The sequence below is a fragment of the Achroia grisella genome, unplaced genomic scaffold (assembly GCF_030625045.1).
Source record: "Achroia grisella isolate CSIRO2021 unplaced genomic scaffold, CSIRO_AGI_Agris_v1 utg445, whole genome shotgun sequence".
Taxonomy (NCBI): Eukaryota; Metazoa; Arthropoda; class Insecta; order Lepidoptera; family Pyralidae; genus Achroia; species Achroia grisella.
The window spans coordinates 1,021,844-1,042,823 of NW_026712860.1; the positions used below are offsets into that span (position 1 = coordinate 1,021,844).

A 20,980-nucleotide genomic window follows, 5' to 3' on the forward strand; every position below is an offset into this window, starting at 1 on the left:
AAATTATAATAAATATTGATAACGGTTTAGCTACTAGATTCTAAAGTTTTATGATAAATCTGATAAAATATAGTAAGTACACGTAGTTCCGGGTAGCAAAGTATCAAAGGTATTATTAGGTAAATAATTATAATACCGAATTCTCCAGGAATAGCAACGCAACAGTAACGGAGAACTCTTCAACCTATTTTGTATCAATTCTATTTATGTCTAAAGGTCATCTTCCTACATTTATCTGGTGGCGAGATCTTGTTTAATAACCCAAGTTGAACGAAAAGCCGTATCCCGACCATAAATAGACGATGATGATCATAATTATTTCTATTGAATTAACAATAGACATAGTAATTTATGTGATAGAAATGATAAATGTGATATAAAGGTAAATTTATAAAAGTAATGCTAATTGAATACTGCTTCTTAGAAGCTTAATTTATTATAGTAACGTAGATAATTTTAAGGTGCAGAAGGCGGTTGCTCTCTTCTTCCGATCCTCTTGATTCCAATATACCAATTAAGCTTGTGTAGGCCAGAGAGAATCCTCCGAGTGTATTATCTCACAAAAAAACAATACAATTTCCGAATCAAGCACTGAGCTTACCGAAAAAATATAAAATATGAGTTGCTGCATTTTACAGTGTAATAGGATTGTGTACAATGGGATAGTGGAAACATTGTGCGAATAAAAACCATTCTATCAGTCATCATCATTTAATGAATCGATTATTTACAAAACTGATTTCGGTGGACTTGTCAACAATAAGCATGCTTGCTCGTGCTCATGACGCAAGCGTAGTGCGCCAGGCATCAGAATTGAAGAATATTAAATCATATACATATATAATAAATATTGACCAATAACTGTTTTCACATTGTCGACTTTTAACATTAATATAATGACTAATTACAAGTCTTTTAAATTTTTAATAATTTTATATGCTTAAATATTGTGACGAACTTCAGGCTACCTCAGTATATCATAAATCACCCTCTGTCAGTCAATTACTAATTGAGATCAATCTAACAATTTTAATACAATGTAACTTATAGGTATGACCGTAGGATCATCATAATATCAGTTCTCGGCCACTATAATACTTTAATATTATTGGTTATGATGTATCTAGTTTATAGCAAATTGACTGCAATTTCAATAATAGAGAATACGTGTAATAGGTGCACATAAAATTTAATCATTAACTGCCACTAATTAATAGATTCGTTAAGACAACTAAAATCGAAATAATTTGTTCACAAGCAACCTAAATATAATAAACAAACCCTATTAAATTCATAGCTAATTCTAATATAATAATACTACTTTAAAAAAGGTGACGACCACTAACATAGCCATCTTGCCCAATTAAGACCATACCTGTCCGTATATATTTTTTATCGTGCCACTTGAATAGATCACAAAACAACAGTCGACAATGTATAATCAGTTATAATAATAAATATACATTTAACAAAAGTAAACAATACTTTGAGCCAATACTGAATGAAGTACATACATAAAAAAGTTCACATATATATTATATAGATCGTGATTTTATTAGAGTCAAAACATATAATTATATTAGTTATCTTCAATATTATTCAGTCAAAAAATATAAAAAAGAAAATTGATTCATAATTGAAAAACAATAAACGATATATTTTCGAATTGCTTATTACCAAAATTAACTTTCTGATTTATTATTCAATAACAGTACTTCATGTAAACGGTAATACACAATCAAATTGTATAATATATAATCAGTTGGTACATTATATCCTATTTTTTTTATAATTCTTACAAACAATAACACGTTTGGTTTTTACATAAAGCTATAACAACAATAACATTCATCCGTAACTTTCTGAATATCTTTAGTACATTATTTTAATATTTATTTGTATATATACCACTTTACACGAAATCTTAAGAACATAACCTAAAATTTAATTATAGGCATATTGTTAATTAATTCAATAATAAAATACAAATTGTTAAAAATTAAATATATCAACGATTTTTATCACATAATACCGTTCTAGAGCTAACGTTTTCATTTCACATTTCTATACATACATCTTAATTATGCTTAAAGCTAAATTATGCATTTTATTGACAAAAAAATATCTATGATAAAAATATATTATGTACCTATATTTCTATATTTTGTATGTACATTACTATACTGGCAAGTACATAGCTTAACTCCACGATATCTAATAAAACATCATTTTTTGGTATAGAATGATGCACAGAAAATTGACTGCGTTGCATTTACTCACATCTGTTATTTACTTATTAATTAGAGCCGAATATTTACAGATTAACTTGTTCATAGGCGATGGCACATAAAATATAAGTCAGACAATTAGTCGGGTTGCGTCATTGTCGTTCGCATTTTTACACATAAATTTACGCGATTCGAGACAAAAATCTCTAATAAAACCATATTTATCACTTAACATTAATGCAAACTGCAATGACATTGTATAATGACATTTTCTCACAAGAGTTTGCTACCAGTAAAAGCCAAGCTCAAAAATGTTCTAGGAAGTTTAAAAAGGCATACGTTCTATATCTACTACCTAAAGGCGGTTTCATACCTGCACACACACACACAATTCGTCTACGTTCATAATATTAACGAAGTGTTCGAACCATAGCCATTCGTGCGCATGCGTTGCACATGTGCAGGTATGGCCCCACCATAAGAAATATACAAATACAAGCAGTATAACCGTCAAATTGAGTTCATTGTTCATCGTATCATTTTAATACCTTTCTTAATTATCTAATTACTTTCTTAATTAATTACTCTGATAGACGCATATGAAAATGTGTATAATTTAGCAACATTAAAGTAGATGTATAATACGAACACAATTTCACAGAAGTACAGTATTAACATGTTTATGCCCGGGTGCACATTTGGGACTGTAGGTAGAGAAAGGCAAATACAAATTTTGTAATATATTTTCATATGAAAGTTAGAATCCAAGCTGTGAATGCAAATAGTCCCATATCGACTACGTTAACAAGATCAAGACGCATTAAGCAGTTGACTAAATTTCGTTCTTTACTTCTTTATATTCGGTCTCGTCGTGTAAAATCGTATACGCAATAACAATTGGTAGCCGATGAGTAAGAGCTCCTATGCGACAGGTTAATATAGCATTCTCTCTAACCCAACTAGCCTTCTCACGTAGCAATTTATCACTCAAAGATCTTGTTCAAATCTCGTCGTGTTTATACTAGACTATCACACTGCGACACTAGACTGTTTCTTTCCTGCACTGCGTTACGCGCCTGGTATCCTGCAGCCTAGTATGCACTCGGGCCAAGTTACGACAACCTACACAGTTGACATATTTAATCTTTTAGCTTTTATCGGCCAATCCATATAAAGATGTCTGCCATGTCCGGTAATAATGACATTTGAATAACTTTCAATACACGACCGATATAACACTAGTAATAGTGTAGTTCCATTTTTATTCTTATATCTAACAACGTCCATTTATTGGATTTTAAAATCGTTATAATTCCGTGTTAGTTTTCCTTTTATCGGATACGATTTTTGTCGATGTAACTTACAACATGTGAAAACTATACATTATTTTCAATAGAAAAACGTATACAATCATTGTATATTTTATTTATTTCGATCTTGAACATTCCGAATTTAATATAAAATTAAAATATTTGAATATTAGAAGTAAAGTACTTCACTTCTGAATTTCAATATCATCCATAACATCATATATAGGAAATTCGGTAGCTTATAGAAAGTGGTTTGAGAGAGAAAATACCTAGACAGTTATATATTATTTCATTAATCAGAAAATAGTTCTATCTGTTATATATCTAACAGTGTTTATTTACAGGAGTGCATAATAGTTTTTTTTTTCAAAACATTTACAGAAACATTTTATTATAATATTGAGAAAATTCGGAGTCAATTTGAATTTATCTGTCTTGAGCTGATTGTTTGTGTTGTAGTTTCATTGTTCATTACGAAACTTGCGTTCTCATGTAATCCCGTCATATTAATTCAACTGATTAAGTACTTATAGCCCAAGTACTCACATTATTGCTATTGTTTATTGAATAGTGTGTGATTAAACATTGAGTATTAATAAATTTGTAATGACACTTTCATTTTGACAATATTGACCGTAGCACCACGACAAACTATATGGCACATTGGAATAAAGAACATACAGTTCATTATAATTTCCCCACAATTATTCAAATGCGTAGCAATCTTAATATGCGCTTATTGCTTGCAGTCAATTCAAGGTCCATATGGTAACTTCAATTAACACCACAAGACAACATTTTACTACCGTAAAATCTTAACAGAAAACATTAAAACTCTGAATCACAAATCATTCCCTTGATATATCTAAAGCTAAATAATACACGGCATTATCTCAAAACCTATAAACTTTGGTAAAGCAACTTTAAATTAAAATCTATTAAAGTAGAAATCCCAAAATTTGTATTTTTTGAGTTAATTCTAATGAGTAGTATTGTATGTGCGATAACTTTTAATACCTCCTGTTTAATGCTATCCGTTCGTGTTTATACAAAAAGAGAATTTTGGATACAAATTTATGCACAAATGTGATTCGTTGTTTGAGATACATATAGAATATTGTGGCATTTACGCTAGCTACTAGGGCTAGGGCTAGGATGATAGAATGAGTATGAAGTCGGGTCAGTTGGCTCATCGTGACGAATAAATACATCAGGAGTATAATACCGACTATGATTGTCAGTTTTATAGGACAGCATAAACATAAGTCATAAGGATTATTTACGGCAGTAAAATCTTGTCTTTAACTCTATTGAGTTTTAATGTATCCCTTTGCATCCTTTATTAACCAGTTACTGTACATTGCCTTACTAATATATCACTTATTCATTGAACCTAATGGGAAGTAACATTTCGAGTCACCTTTAGGATATAGCCTTCAATATAATGAGATCGTATAATTAATTTAATTTATTGACGACCATTACTAAAGGTTCAAACGAATTTTGCTATTCAGAGCCACACATACGTGTGAAGTACTTCAACGCGTTTCTATTTCCAAGAACGTTCCTGAGAGACAGAGACAGTTTCTACGTCCTATTCTCCCTTGCGATCTTTAAAAATATTCTACACTCTAGCTATATAAAAATAAGGATCATTTCAATAAAATATTAACGTTCATAGAAACAGAAAGGATCTGAATACTTGACACCTGACGATACTCCAACCCACGTTAAAAGTTTACAGACTATCGTATAAAATACAAAAATAAGTTGATTGATCTGTCTTTGTCCGCATTTATTAAAATATATAATTCAATTATATTTTTTTTATATTTACATGTCACAAATTGAAGTCAACTGTCATGATTCAATTAATGTCATAATTAGAGTGAAACATTCTTAATATATTTAGATAAAACAAATTAACCTTTAATAACCGTAAAAATTCGAGCGGGTACACTTCCCTATCAATTAAACGTAATTCATAAAGATAAAAACTGCTGGCTGAGTTATCTATAACTTTTAACGTGGCTTTTGACCTTCTCCTTGTACATCAAGAACTAAGTATCTAAAATATTTGTATTTGCGAGGCGTTGTGTCTATTGGAAATTAATATCCTGTCTGTTTATCAATTAATCAATAGTAACTTTTTTGTCCATAAGGTAATAGAATTTATATACTTAAACGGATTTAAGACGAATAATGTTATGATAAATAAAGGTATTTACTTCTCTCATCGTTTCCTTGCTTAACTATGTTTCGTAACCTATATATATACCATAAAACTATCCGTGTTAAAACTCGTTTAACTATATTAATAATGTGTACTAAACGGGAAAGTTTAAGTCTCGAAATTACAAAAATTTCAGTTACTTAGCTTTCTAGTTTCCGTTCTGTTTAGAGTACGCTCTCCCGCTGCGATAATTCAGGGGGTGTGTCCTGTTTAGGGTTGGGGTTGGTAGAACTGGCAGGGCTGGCGGGGCTAGGTGGGTCTGATGGGGAAGCAGCAGTGCGGGTGATGGCGGGAGGTCGCGAGGCCAAATGGGCGCCCATGGTTATAGGAGTATCATCAGGATCCTCCTCCTCGTCTTCCTCCAGATCCTCGTCGATGGGCGTCAGAACATCTAGCGGCTGTTGGATCTCTTCCTGTTTCCTGTTAATGTGTAACGTCATATTTATAATAATATCCCTGGACAATTAACACAGCGCCATCTAGTCGCATGGTAAGCAGAGTTTCTGTTATGGGTACTACACGATAATACTTAGATTTTTTTGTAAATAGATACATAATATACATAGAAAAGACCCAGACACAAACAATCATATTCATTAATACAAATGTTGGTATCGAGCGAATTGTGAGACCACCGAGGCAGTCATTTTACAAGACTAAAGTAAAGTATAGAAGTTAGTAATCATAGTTGTTCATGTATTACTACTACTACTACCTATACCGATATTTATAAAATTTCTGTATCTGCAAACTATTCTTAAAAAAGTGTTGATAAATCTATTTATATATAACGAGTAACAAAAAAATGGATATTTTAACTTTTTTAAAGTTGATTAACGAATGAAAAGAGATTAAATATACCTGCGGAACAAAGGCGATGTGAACGAAGTAAGGCTTGCCGCCAAAAAGAACCCAGCAGCCATATAGAAGGAAGCGTCATAACTTTTAGTTGCGTCATATACGGCGCCTGCCAGCGGCGAACCGATGATGGCGGCAGCGCCACGGAACAAGATCAGAAGACCGAACGCATTCGTCAGCTTGTCCAAACCCAGCAGATCCACAAGGATGATGGAAGTCAGCGAGATGTATCCGGCTGGAAGTACATTTATTTATGATTAGCTGGCCCGCGTAACTTCTGCATCACACTTACTTGACATTTATCATTATATTTCGCCCAATTTACATCTATTTAAATTATAGCTTAGTTGTTATTCTGATGTTTAAGCTATATTACTGTAAAGTTTCAACAAAACCCTTGTAGTAGTTTGTGTAACAATATCCATCTATCCATCCACTCCTTTTAACTTTCGCGTTTATAATATTTTAAGAAGTTATACTAGCTGTCCCTGACCGTTACATTACAATTCCGACTACACATTAATAAAAATAAAACTGAAAAATAATTACTTAATTGACTGAGTAATTTTTTCCATATAGTTATTTGGGCAAATTAAAAAAAAACCTCTCGTATGGGGAGTAATGGAATGTATGTTCCTTTATCATAGTCGTGTGGGGCACAACTACACCCAATATACATATCGGACATAAACATTGAAATTAGATATCGCAAGAGCGTTATCCATTTATAGTGCCTTAATTAAAAATTTGCATTACTAACTACAATTAAAAAGTATTTTTTATAAAGAATTAACACTTGTCTCGTAGTGGACACAATGGAATTTGTCAATAACAAACTCTGATGCACAGTTCAACAGTACATTTAATTTTGTCTTTTAGTTTTTACAAATAATAAATTTAGAACAGCAACTATCCGTGGAACAATTAGAAACAGTAGTGAAAGTAGATAATAATATCGACTAACTTGAAAGTATACAAATAATAAAAATTATAACGCCTGTTCAACACAATTAGCAAAAACTACGGCTACAATGTTGGCTTTAACAACACTATTAAAGCTTCTATAATTAAGCTTATTAAGATTTGTTTGACATTCTGTTTATTATTATAATATAATCTGTTTATTTCATATAACATAGAAGATTTATAGTCAATAAAGAAATTATGTTCACTAATTTTACTCACAAATCGCAAGTCCAAAGGCAATAGCTACAGCTATGTAGCAGCCATACGAAGTACAGAAAGGTATTGCAGCGACAGATATCTGAAATAAAAATATATATTATTTGGAATGAAACATACAAATTTAAGATCGAAATTTTAACATTTTTCAAAACTAGTAATTGTTCTGATAGTACGTCCCTCCACTGACCAATAAAAACACAAGAAGTTAATAGTAATAAAGCAGATTTTAGTTCACATGCGCAGAAGAAGTTGATTGTCTGTGATAATAATAATAATATCTCTATACAATTCACACAGCGCCTTCTAGGCCCAAGCTAAGCAGTGCTTGTGGTACTAGACAACTGATATAAGTACATAGTGTTCATAGAAACGTTTTTTTTTCTAAATAGATACATAATATACATAGAAAACATCCAGATTGATACAAACAATCATAATCATTAAAACATTTTTTATAAAATGTATATTTAATGGTGACTACTAACCGTGGCAATGACGAGGCACAAGTTATTGAGCAAGAGTGAATCCATCCAGGGAAAATCTGCGACCCAACCGCACGCTATACGTCCAATAGTGTTTGTTATACCAATGATGGACAGCAAAAACGACGCTTGCGATGGATCTACACCCTGCAAAAAGTATTGGATGAAAAGTTATTCGTATATCTTCATAGGCCTTAAATCTTAAGGTCTATTAGCTAAAATCCGGCATAAAGGACCGAAAAAAAGTATCAGTAGATTATTAGGTATTAGTAGGTATTAGGATTGGTATTAGTAGTAATGCAAAAATAACTAATAAAATTTAATCGGTTGAATCGATTAAATTTAAAGTTATTTTTGCATGACTACTAATACCAACCCTAATACCTACTAATACCTAATTACTGGCCGAAGATTAAAAATTGTTGGATTGTAGATTGTTGTTAAAAATTATTTCATTTAAAAAAAAATGTAGACTGAAAACGTATAGAATGCAGTCAAATATTGTCGCCAATACATTATATTTGGGAGTTAGTATCACAACCATGTAAAGGTATATTATAAATGTGTTTCATATAATTAAAACAATGCTAGTAATATAATATAACATAAAGTATGCTGTGGTTACCTGTAAATAAGATCAGTATCCTATGTATAAGATCAGTTAGTTTGAAGACAGCTATTATATACAGAAGTACTAGATATTGTATTGCTATATCTTAATAAAACCAGTCAATGACTTACATTAAGCTTAGCAGCATCAACGATGTATACGAAGGGCACGTAGAGACCAGCCATACCGAAGATGTTGGAGACGCCAATGAGCATAAAAGCCGGGTCTCGCAACAGAGTCATATCCAGCATCGAACTCAGTGCGGACTTAAACGATGCCGGCAGAGACAGGCATGGGCACAAGTCATACTCTGTAATATTTGATATTAACCATATAATGGCATACAAGCTGCAGTTAAACTGATGAGAAGTGGTGACCATCTCTTATATATAAATATATGATTGACGACCTCGATGGTCTAGCGGTATAGCACACCGCTTTACGACCGACGGTCGCGGGTTCGATTCCTCGCAGGGCACAAACGTTTGTATTCATGAATATGATTGTTTGTATCGGACTGGGTGTTTTCTATGTATAATATATGTATGTATTTACGAAAAAAAATATCTATGTACATTTGTATCAGTTAGTTCGTGCCCATAACACAAGCTTTAGCTAGCTTACTTGGGTCTAGATGGCGTTGTGTGAATTGTTCTGAGATTATTATTACTATTATTATTATTATAGATCTATAGAGAAGAATAATGGAGACTAACAAATCATGCCATACTCTATTTTGCAATTCAAACTAAAATACAGCTTATAAAACCAAATTCTTGGCATCAAAATTATGTAGATAACTTTGTATACAGTCTACATGAATTATCTCACGTAGTAACTTCACTTCACTCACACAATTACCGTAGGAACAGTAATACTAGATATTATATTATTAATAACTTTTATTCATTAATAACATAGTCTTTTTATATTACTTTTTTAGGCCAGGACTGCGATTTCCTCGTAAGAATAATTAAATACTTGTGATAGAACAAATAGGTTAATAATAATAATAATAAATTATTAATTATTATTATAAATAATAATAAAAAAGTTATATCCATTTATTCGAGAGAGAACTAACCGTCATTTCAAATGTATACAAAAAATGTAACTCACGTTCTTGTCTCTCCAGATCACCAGTCTGCCTGCTTTGGGGGAGACTGAGAACAGAATTCCTATAACCTTGCAGCGACTTCTGGCTCTGATATTGAGGTAGATTGAGCACGGAGCCCGAGTAGAAGATATCCTTGCGAGACATGGGCCGCACCATCCGCGGAGCTTCGCGGCCACCGCCGGCTACTGACAACTTTGAAGTCATCATGCTTTCTGTATCACCCTGCAAAACAAATAAACTTTCACTATATTCAAGTAGATGCAGCATTTTTCTGTTGTATATTCGGAATTAAAACAATAAAAAACAATCGGTAGACAAAAACAACAATAATGAAATTATAGAGTAAGAAGCCTTGCTATTTAGTCCAAAGGCTATTCCTGTGGACTAAGTAGCAAGGCTGATATGACAAAAGATGACTAAGGTTACATGGGTGACGCGTGAAAAAATGATAAAGTGATAGGTGACATTTTCCGCATACGATCAGGACGAAAAATTCATAATTCTTATAAACGTTATATTGTGAATAAGTACCTATTATATTTCCATAAAGTAATACAATAATTTATTTTAAGTAATACAGTATTTAACTTTAACAGGTATTTAGTGCCAATTATAATATAAAGGCTAAATGTATCGTTTTGTGACCCTAAAAAAATTATATTAATTTGCATATATAGCCAATAAAATACGGTACATGTAAATGGCCAAATGTAATTAGCTTATTGAGTAAAATTAGCTAGAATCAACTGTGCTACTTAAACTACACGTTTACATTTAATTATCGTAAGTGAGCGAAAGGACCAATTAGTTCACTATAATTCATAAGTTTAATCACATGATCACAGTTGATGATAGTGAATCCTAAAAAAATATGATTAACATATTTTCGAATAACTGTTCATGGACAATAACAGATGTATAAATGTATATATGTTATACACTGGACAGTTCGCTTTTTAGCAATAAGGCCGTCCATAGTTACATTTTCGTCTTGTTCATAGTTATATGTTTTTATCTTTTTATAAATAATTGTGTAAATGTAGTTTCTGTGAGAGAAACAGTAAAAAATTTCATATATTATATTCTATTATTTCACCTATATTTGCGTTGTCATCAGGGACAATGTCATTAGACATAAAATAAACACTTTGAAATAAAATGTACATCACATTTTATTTCACTCATATTCATATAGAATTTTTAATTTAAACACCTGCAACAATGTCTATTAATCGCTTGCGAACAGGAACAAATGTTCTGGAATAGCGCCAAATAATTAATTGTACGTAGGAATTGGCAAAACGCTGCGGCAAAAGTTCAAGGTCTACCTACTTTTGTTTGGGCATTCCTTAATTCGTTCATATTAACATATCTGACAACCATTTGAGTCATGTTGTTGACCCTAATATATCGAGGTTAATATGTTCAAAGTAGGTCTAATTGGGCCATCCTTCAATAGCTCTTGTTACCAAATATTTAGACAACTGAATAATTAACAGTGTGGCGACCGCTGCAGTTACAATAAACAAAGTTTTACTTTTAAGTAATTAAGGATTAAAGCAAGTCGCGTTGATTCATTTTAGTTACGTAAAAAGTTGTAGATCTCAACATATGTGGAGAAAACTATAAACTAAGTTGACTCTACAGAATAGGTCACAAATATACTCACATCAGGAGCACGATTACTATTCATGGAAGTTTTGGACGTGGCTCTAATTGCAGCCAGGGACGGTTTGAATCTGTAATAAAAATATAATACTTAAACTTCTACACAACTATTTTATTATATAATAAAATACATACAAAGGACTATATTAACGGCGAGTATAATAACAAATTATAATAATTTATTATTATTCACTTATTTATACTAAAATATTCCATACTTGATCAAGGAACATTAAGCGCGTTTTTCTTTGTCCTGTAAGTACTAAATCTGTACTCATTTAGCAAATAATAATCATCTCTCTTCTTAATAAGTATTAACTAAATTCTCAATATTTGTACATGACTTTCTAAAGTAATTCTACTAGAATAGTTTTTCTAAAGTCATTATTTATATACATTTTACATACAGCACAACAATATAAGAAGCCATATAAATGGAATTTAAATTAAAAGGGTTCCCTTTTGTCAATTTTACAATCTAAAGACAATTACAGCCATCACCGACACAATTTTTCCAGTAACCTCCACCGTGTCGTGCATAACTTAAGGGGATCTCATCTACCTATCATTGGCTGACCTATCTCCGGTGCTTTGTTTCCGCTGGCGGTCGAAGAACGGCACGGACCCGTTCTTGGGCAGTCCCGGCGCCTGCGAACTGAACGCTGGAGACGATACGTTTCGAGACATCTGCGTGCCAACAGCTCCGACGGCGCCAGTACCTGCAGAGGCTGTGCCGTTCTCGTTCTACAAATTACACCATAATTATCTTACTAATCTTATTATTAATATTATAAACGCGGAAGTTTGTGAGTGTGGATGGATGGATGGATTTTTTACTCTTCCATGCAAATTAATACTGAATGAATTTCAATTAAATTTTACTTTAGCGCATGAAATATTTGCGTACCATTTTCCACACATGCAGAATCCAGTACAAAGTGAGAATGTTGTGAGTTTATGTCATTACTTGCTACCATCAGTTCGAATTGCATTCGAGCTCTGATAAGAAACTACTACTGAAAAAATTTATATACTCATATGCTCAGTCTACTTTCCCTAATTTGAATTTAAAAATGAATCTGTATTTTTGTAAACATGTACAAGGTCATTTGAAAAATTTAAGAGCTGAGTTTCTTGTCAGTTCTTAGCTCAAATGGAATCCGAACTGACGGTAGATTTAGACATATCATAAGAGTCTGTAATATACCTACTACATGATAAAGATATTTTGATTTGATATAGTACATAGTATATATATAACTTATTCAGTTAACCTTCTTTTTGTTGTTTCCGTTGTCATCAGCAACGCGGACCTCCGTGATGGTGGGTAGAGTGGGCACGGTGGGCACGCCCGTCATATTGGGCAGTGTGGGGACCCGCGCCAGCGCCTCCAAGTTCAGTGACGAGTGAACGCCAGGGTCCACGTTAAGCGGCGCCTGCGATCATACCATCCATTACAGTTTTGTCAGGTTGCCTGGAAGAGAACGCCGTTTAGCGAAAAGCTACTCATTATTGCTACATTAGCTGCCTTTATACGACACATTCTTTCAAGAGCGTGTGCGATTTAGCGCGGGAAAGTCAGGGCGCGCAACCATGTGTGGTTGTATTTTACTATTTTTTTGTGATCATTCTTTCATACATGACAGTTTCTTTCACACTTTCTTTTAAAATATTATTTTTAATTCCACAGTTTATATATTCCAAAGACAGGTTTAAGATTTATAAATTATCAGTAACTCTACAATTATGTCTTTCGTCAATAGTCATTTTGAAATTATAATTAATTATTAAAAAAGGCACTAAAGCACTCACGATTAAAAGACGCGAGAATGCGGCATTTCTTGTTCTCTTTATCTCATTACATCCACAATAATTCCTGCGTGAAACTATTTAACCGCGTGAAAGAGTGTAAGAGTAAATTCAGCTATTGTCTCATTGTTTACACATTATAATTTTATATTTCCTTTCTATATTTGCAAGTGCCTGTCTGGGGTGCTAAATGTTTGTAAGTTCCAATAACAAAATTCAAAACTAATCGGGGCGACTAGCTATCAGTAGGTTAGCGCGATGTCTCGTTGCGTGTATCACTACAGTTAACAATGCCTGTAACTAACCCATTAAAGATAACATTCTTAAAGTTATTTTTGGTTTATATCCTTGGAAGTCAATAATAAATCCTAAATATTAAATATATATTGTAGATAGAAGATGTGGAGTAGCAATAATTTATACAGTTATTAATTTAATTGTAACCCGGTAATTTACAATTTAAACTAATTTTAATGTATGTATATTGCACAAAAGCATTGAATACTTAGAAAAATAATTGTGCGCATCGATAAATGATTTCATTTTAACATTAAAAACCGCAGACGTGTCGTTAGTTATATCTCCCGTTGTTATGACGGTTATGATTCATATAAAACGTATATAGAAATTATTTGGTATTCTCATTTCATTGTATGCTTATTGACTCAGACCTAATAATATTTCGGTTTCCACGTATTAACAATGTAAACTATAATGCTCCGCTTTATTAGTTCTCTGGTTGCACGATCTGATGACCATTTCGTTTATATTATATTTGTGCATGAAAATTTAAATAAACAGATAAATATTTCCAGATATACATTATATGAGTTAGAAAACTCAAAACAGACGCAAGGGGTTTAACAAAAATAACAATCACTACGTCAAAATCTAAAACACAAGATTATTTGTTAATATATTATTCATTTTATGAAAAAAACATCATACAACATTGTCAGGGAATTCACATGAGAAATGAAATACGGTCTAAGAATGCTTTTAGAGTATTCTTAGTAAGTTTACACTAAAGAATATACTAGGAGTAGACAGCAAAAGAGTTCATGTGCTTCGTTTAACTTGTATTTGTAGACCTTGAAATTGTAGTAGTTACGAATGTAAATAGTATTTCGTACGCTGAAAATCTTACTAATCTACGTTTTTATCTCGCTATTTACACAGTATTTAGTATATTGTCATAGCTATTTCAGTATAGAGTTTTATATAACTATATATTATATTTAGAATATTATGTGTAGAATTATATAAGACTGAACCAATTTCATGAAGAAACAAAGTGGAAATATAAATGTAATTTTTTTTTTATACCTAAATTAATAATGTGATTGCGTTGTTAGTGGGAAGCTCATATATCAAATATTTTAATTTTCTTTACGGTATCGGTGTTTAGAGGGCCGCTTTATATCCGATGGTCGCAGGTTCGATTCCTCGCACGATTTGTATTGGTAGGAAAGTTTTCAATATAAATTAGGAATGCATTTAAATAAAATATATTTAAGTATTTCTACCAGTTGTCTAGTAACCATAACATAAGCTCTGCTTAGCTTGGAACTAGATAGCGCTGTATTAATTGTTCTGGATTATTATAGTATTACATTACAATGTTTCATCAATAATATCATGGATGTTTCGATGTATTCTCCTTTATAACTACAATATTGTAAACCAGATATAACTATATAATCAAGATTACTACCTTCAGTCTTTTCTCCATGCTACCGTCGGGTAGCTGTACCACAAAATATGAACCCCCAATTGAACCCCTTTCCATTTGCAGTCTTTTCTCCTCGGCCATACGTTGTAGTAAAGGCTTTTCACCCGAAGACTGAAAAATAAAAAATAAACTATTATGAGATTTTAGTCATTTGTTATTTGCATTATTTATTAGGGCGTTATTATTAGGTAATTACAATTTATAAGACGGTAACATATTAATATATTATAGTACTAGAATACAATATGACTATAATAGAATACATTATAATAAAATATAATGACTAAATTCAATAAATAAAGCCAACAATATAGACAATATTCAATAATGCTATACAGTAAATGTTCTAAACTAAATAATAACCAGGATTAATTTCAATTGTTCGGATAAATTCAAGTGACAGTTGGAGCTTAAGGTACTAACCCTTATCAAAAAGAGGATCACGGCTGGTTAAATTGATATTCTTGCGATAGTTGCCGGTGAGTTTTCTAATATTGGCATATTAGGTACTACATAATTAAAAAAGTTTTTGGAAGTTAGTTTATAAGTATTTTTATTATATAAATAAATATTTTGTAAAAAATATTTAAATTAAATTTTATATATACAGATATTTACACCTATTTACTTCCAGAATATCGTATGAACCAATTAGTTTTTCCTTTTCTAATAGTATGAAATGGAATAAAATAAAAAATATAATACTCCACCAAGCCCCTTATACAGGACCTCTTAGAGAGAGAGAGATGCTATTATTTTGCGAACAAAATTTTCCGAAGAACATTCTCGAAATAATTTATAATGATCCAGAAATTATTAATCTCTAGATTTAAATTATGGCTATGGCTTAGTATATCCATTAGTAAATAATATCACTATGTACCTACCATGTATGTCATCACGACAAAACCTATATATATTTTTAATTGTAAATACAACGTCTCTTACCTTGGGATAAACCAACGGCCTCATAAGCGCGCCGAATACGGCGCAGTTCAAAATCAGTCCAGCCAAAAGCAAATTCGCATTCTGCCACGACCCGAACTCATTGAGCAATATTGAAGCAAGTGGCGCGAAACTGAAGGTGCCCACTCCGGAACCGCACACAGCGATACCAGTAGCCAGGGACCGTCGAGTTTCGAAGTAGTAGCCCACAGCCACCACTGAAGGCAGGTAGATCATACCGAAGCCTATACCTGAAAATATAATTTAATCTTGGAAACTTGGGTTTTTTTTATTGGTGATGATGGAATTGTGCTTCCGTATGCGCTAATCACACATACTGTGGCACTTATATTTTATTTGTCATTGGTATGGTAAACAGGCGGCCCACTTTATGGTAAGCGATAACCGTCGCCTATATACATGAACAACACTACGGACATCACGTTATCAATTGACATTCGCGATACCACTCATTCGTGGGGGGAAGGGGATTGTTAGTAATGTCGATTAATAATCCCATTTGAAACAATGTACTGTCAGGGTGACCTCAACTTAAAGAATTTATCACAGTGGTTTCATAGGGAGCCCCTGAAACCCCTAAGCCGCTGAAATAATTTCTTAGTAATTTTGCCACCATGAGCTAATTGAACTGATGGCCCCGCCAGCGTAAACCGCTAGTACAGCCGGGTGCACCATTCCATTGTCATTAATTAAAACAACATTCATTCGTTGCTATTGTAGAGGACTACGATGTCATGCCTATTATTTTACAATTTCATTGAATAATCTGCACCCTACAACCGAAACAGACTACAAAGCAAGGTGCTTGGCGGCTGAAATAAGCAAATGACTTTTTCATTACCTCTGGTGATACTAGTGGATATAATAGATTGAACATTGACCACGATGTTTACCAAGAGGGACTACGTGAGGGTCGACCTGACGACGCGGTGACGGGGCCACTGTCCTCACCACTAACAATTACCTCTCCCCCAACCTGGGTCGTTAACCCTTAACAAAGGTGTATAAGGAGTATGTTAGAGTTCAAATACCCGGATCGATATGCTTATTCAGTATAATAAAATCGAACAAAGAATCAATGTCCATGTTAATATACTGTTCTATCTCTTTTGCAGTTACTATAGTTATACATTTGTTTTTTGTGTATTCGCTAAAATTTAAATAATTCGTCGTATAGTAGTGTAATAAAAGTCTAAGTATATTATGAAATGTTCATGCAGCTGTTACCATTTTCGTATTCTCGTAGTTATACATAGTTCTGCATAAATCCTTTTTAAGACAGAACATTTTGCTTTTAAAATAGACAATCCTTATACACTTTTGTGTATAATAAAAAGCGCAAACAAAATACAGATAGTGAAAAGGCTTAATTTTAATGTATATACGAGTAACATTAGCCTATATGTTTACTAAGAAAATTACTAAGAGATCAAATTATAGAGCTCCGCGTAATAGAAATACATCAATCAGCAAGATTTATACAGTACCTAGTAATAACGGGAATCGTAATTTGGAAAACGAAGTCACTATTCTGTTCCAACATTGACTACAATCACGAACTTTTATTCTTTTAAATGGTGAATGTTATTCACAGTAAGGGAAAATGTAAATCAACAAATCAAATAGCGGTATAGCTATTTGATTGTTGATTTACATTCGGTGGTCATTGGGCTACCTAAAATATGGTCGAGCACAGTGATGGCTGGCTCATCCGTTATACTAGTGAACGAGTGCTGCTTGTAGGGACTGGTCTGCTCTTATCACTGCGACTGATTTAATCTTATTGTGTTTTTATATTTGAGCCTAAATAAATTAGTACTTGTGGGTAGTTTGTATTCACACGTTTCGACTTGTAAAATGTGAACTTACAAAGATTGTTTAAAAGAGCAACACACAACTTTCTTGCTTATTCTTCTTGTGATGAGCCAGCTTTCCGAATAAGCGGTAAAAAATATTTTAAAAAGGTTTAAAATTATGTCGATTAAATGAAAAATCTACAACAGCGATTTCTGCACTTATTTAATTAAACATATCACAGTTTTAAGGGAAAACAAATACTGGAATTTGATATAGAATGACTCAGTGTTTATTGACGCCCCACAAATCGGCATTTGAAACAGCACAAAGGAACATATGGGCCGGTGAAGAGGTCGACGGCATTATGCGTCATTATCCGGTACATATTCCAGTTTTCACGTCAAATATTTATCATTAATTTACATACAATGATCTACATAATTATTGATAAATCATAATTTGGTAATATCTGTTTATTAGATGAGTGTTTTATAATAGAAAGTATCTAACAGCCGCGACTTTGTCTGCTTTTTACGAAAATAACATATGTTCGTTCTCGTGATACAATTAACCTTCATATCAAATTTCATTACATCTGTTCAACCGTTTAATCTTGCAAAGGTAGTGAATAGAGAGGGAGACACACTTTCGAATTTAATAATAGTACGTATTTTTTTATAAAGCAGTTTAAGGCGACTAATATAGTCAGTTCGTATGCCGTGATAGAAGATACCAAGTTTCCAGTAGATACTAGCATATGTATGAGACGAGGTAAGGAAGTGAATGAGGCAGTGTAGGCTACAGTACTGTTTTATAGCAACCCGTATAGAAACTGCTGTGGATGTAGATAAAATGTTATGTTAATACATATATATATTCTTGGACAAAAAAAATATTTTTTTTACATTACATTACATTACAAAGAATACGCGAACCCAAGTCCAATCATGCAGCATTATTGAATATGTTACGTAACATACGCAGAAAACAGGCCAATTGAATTTAAAACGTATTTCATTTCCGAATCGGTTGAAAATTAATTCATCACTTGGATTTTTGATTGACCTATATCCTCCAAACGGCTCGGAATGATAACCACGCTAATATAACATGACCTACATTTGAGTAATGTTATTTATTCTGTGATTCGAAGCACTCCCTTTATTCAAATTAAAGCAATTGTATTCTGTAGTACCTACTTATAGAAGAATCTAGCTATGTTTATCGTTATTTAATTACTGAATGGTTAGAAAGTCAATTTTGATTTTTGAAGTATATTTCTCAGTATTTGTATAACTAAGAAACAATACAATAAATTAACGAATGTCGCATTTTATCAATTCCGCCTCATGCAAAGACTAGAGACCGATACTTGTCAACTCCTAAATTATGACCCGAATGAATGGTAGAATCAAATAATATGACTATTTAGTACTAAGTTCATGTGAAAAAAGTTTTCTATTTCTACGTACTCATACAGGTTCCGAATATATAGTTGAATGAATACGTATTTTATAGTAAAAACAGACCACTGAACACTTTATTTTGTTATGTACCATTGTACTGACAAACCTATAAATAATTAATAAATATTGGTTTCTTAAATCTCTAAACAAAATATAAGTGGTAAATAACATGTTTTGTACTTTTTACTCACTGTACCCGAAAATCCGAAATATTCAAGTGCATTTTTAATATCACCAATACAACACAAAGAGTCTGCTAGTGTCATTAAACTTACCAAATATATTACAACTTGTCCTCGCAACAAAAATAACAATTTGTAACATTCTTGTTTCAAACAAGGTCACAATTTAAAGCCCTTGTCATTAATATTTTATGTTTATGGAATTTATTGGCCAATAAAATCTATAATACTATAAAAATAAACAAGCATGGTTATTATACTATACACCACATAGTATAGAGTCAGCGCATTATTAAATGAGTTTACTGTATCTAAGGTAATTTTTCAGAAAAAAACAATAAAGGATTTGAAATTTCAATGTAACATCCAACTTAAGTTAATATTCTTACTTTTAGACATTTCATTCATATAACATTGAATATATTCTACAGTTTACGCAGTAGAAACATACGTCTGCTTTTATGCTTATTGAAAATAAATATTTGAACTTAGTACTTAATACAATAAGTAATAAGAATAACATTGTTGTTCTATAACCGTGTAATTAATGTAAAGTGGCTTAAAAATTTTTTATTTTATATTCAAGCAATTGAATAAAGCGATACAAGGAAATGAGATCTATTTCTTTTTATGGTATTAGAAGATATTAAAAAATATAATTCACAGTCATATAACACGCATTTTCTTAACATTGTACAAGAAAGACGCCATTGTATTTGATAACACCTATATAGGACAGAAATGTTAACATACTGTAACATACTCAACAACTCCCGTGGTTTCATGGCCATTTAAATGGAATAAAACAAAAATAGTTGGGCTACGTTTGAAACGTCCACCGGGCGTGACGAAACAGAGTTTTCGAATGGTCTCGGCATTGAATCCGATGATCTCAACGTTGCTGCCAAGTGGGATCAGTCGACAATTGTGCTAAACGTTCGCGCTAATTATTATGATTGAGACGTACAAATTTATTTCAGTAGAAAGATATAATTCTAAAATTTATGATATATTTTCCTTATTTTCGAAATTCATTAATAAATAGCCGTCTATTTGAATTAATACTGATGTCAGACCGAATAATCTTTACCTTATCCATATGGAGCCTGGACAACCAGTGGCGATAAATGCAATGGAAATGACGCTATACTTTTAAATGTTTATGATACTAATTTAAGGTAATTAATGGAGACGTCAAGTATTAATAATTATTTATTCATACATTTTTTTATTTAAAGTATATATAATTCCGATTCCATTTATTTAAATTCGAATCATATTAAGATATATACATTTGCGTAATAGTCCAGGAACAAACCTTGCATGGCGCCTTAATG

At 32.2% G+C, this 20,980-nt stretch overlaps 1 protein-coding gene across 3 annotated transcripts in view; it reads right to left on the reverse strand.

Moving 5' to 3' along the window:
• Window positions 1–2,784: 2,784 nt before the first annotated feature.
• Window positions 2,785–20,980, reverse strand: part of LOC131844963 (monocarboxylate transporter 3) — a 45,354-nt gene continuing 27,158 nt past the window's right edge. For 2 of the 3 annotated variants that reach the window (XM_059193959.1, XM_059193960.1), the window contains exons 4-14: window positions 16,181–16,428; window positions 15,215–15,343; window positions 12,966–13,127; window positions 12,254–12,435; window positions 11,693–11,762; window positions 10,026–10,245; window positions 9,038–9,216; window positions 8,300–8,443; window positions 7,815–7,893; window positions 6,633–6,864; window positions 2,785–6,191 (exon numbers count right to left, since the gene is read on the reverse strand). In XM_059193959.1, coding sequence (XP_059049942.1) covers window positions 5,936–6,191; window positions 6,633–6,864; window positions 7,815–7,893; window positions 8,300–8,443; window positions 9,038–9,216; window positions 10,026–10,245; window positions 11,693–11,762; window positions 12,254–12,435; window positions 12,966–13,127; window positions 15,215–15,343; window positions 16,181–16,428 — 1,901 coding nt within the window. In that variant the 3' untranslated portion in view covers window positions 2,785–5,935. The remainder of the gene's footprint in view (window positions 6,192–6,632; window positions 6,865–7,814; window positions 7,894–8,299; window positions 8,444–9,037; window positions 9,217–10,025; window positions 10,246–11,692; window positions 11,763–12,253; window positions 12,436–12,965; window positions 13,128–15,214; window positions 15,344–16,180; window positions 16,429–20,980) is intronic. The other variant, XM_059193961.1, reaches the window with a different exon arrangement.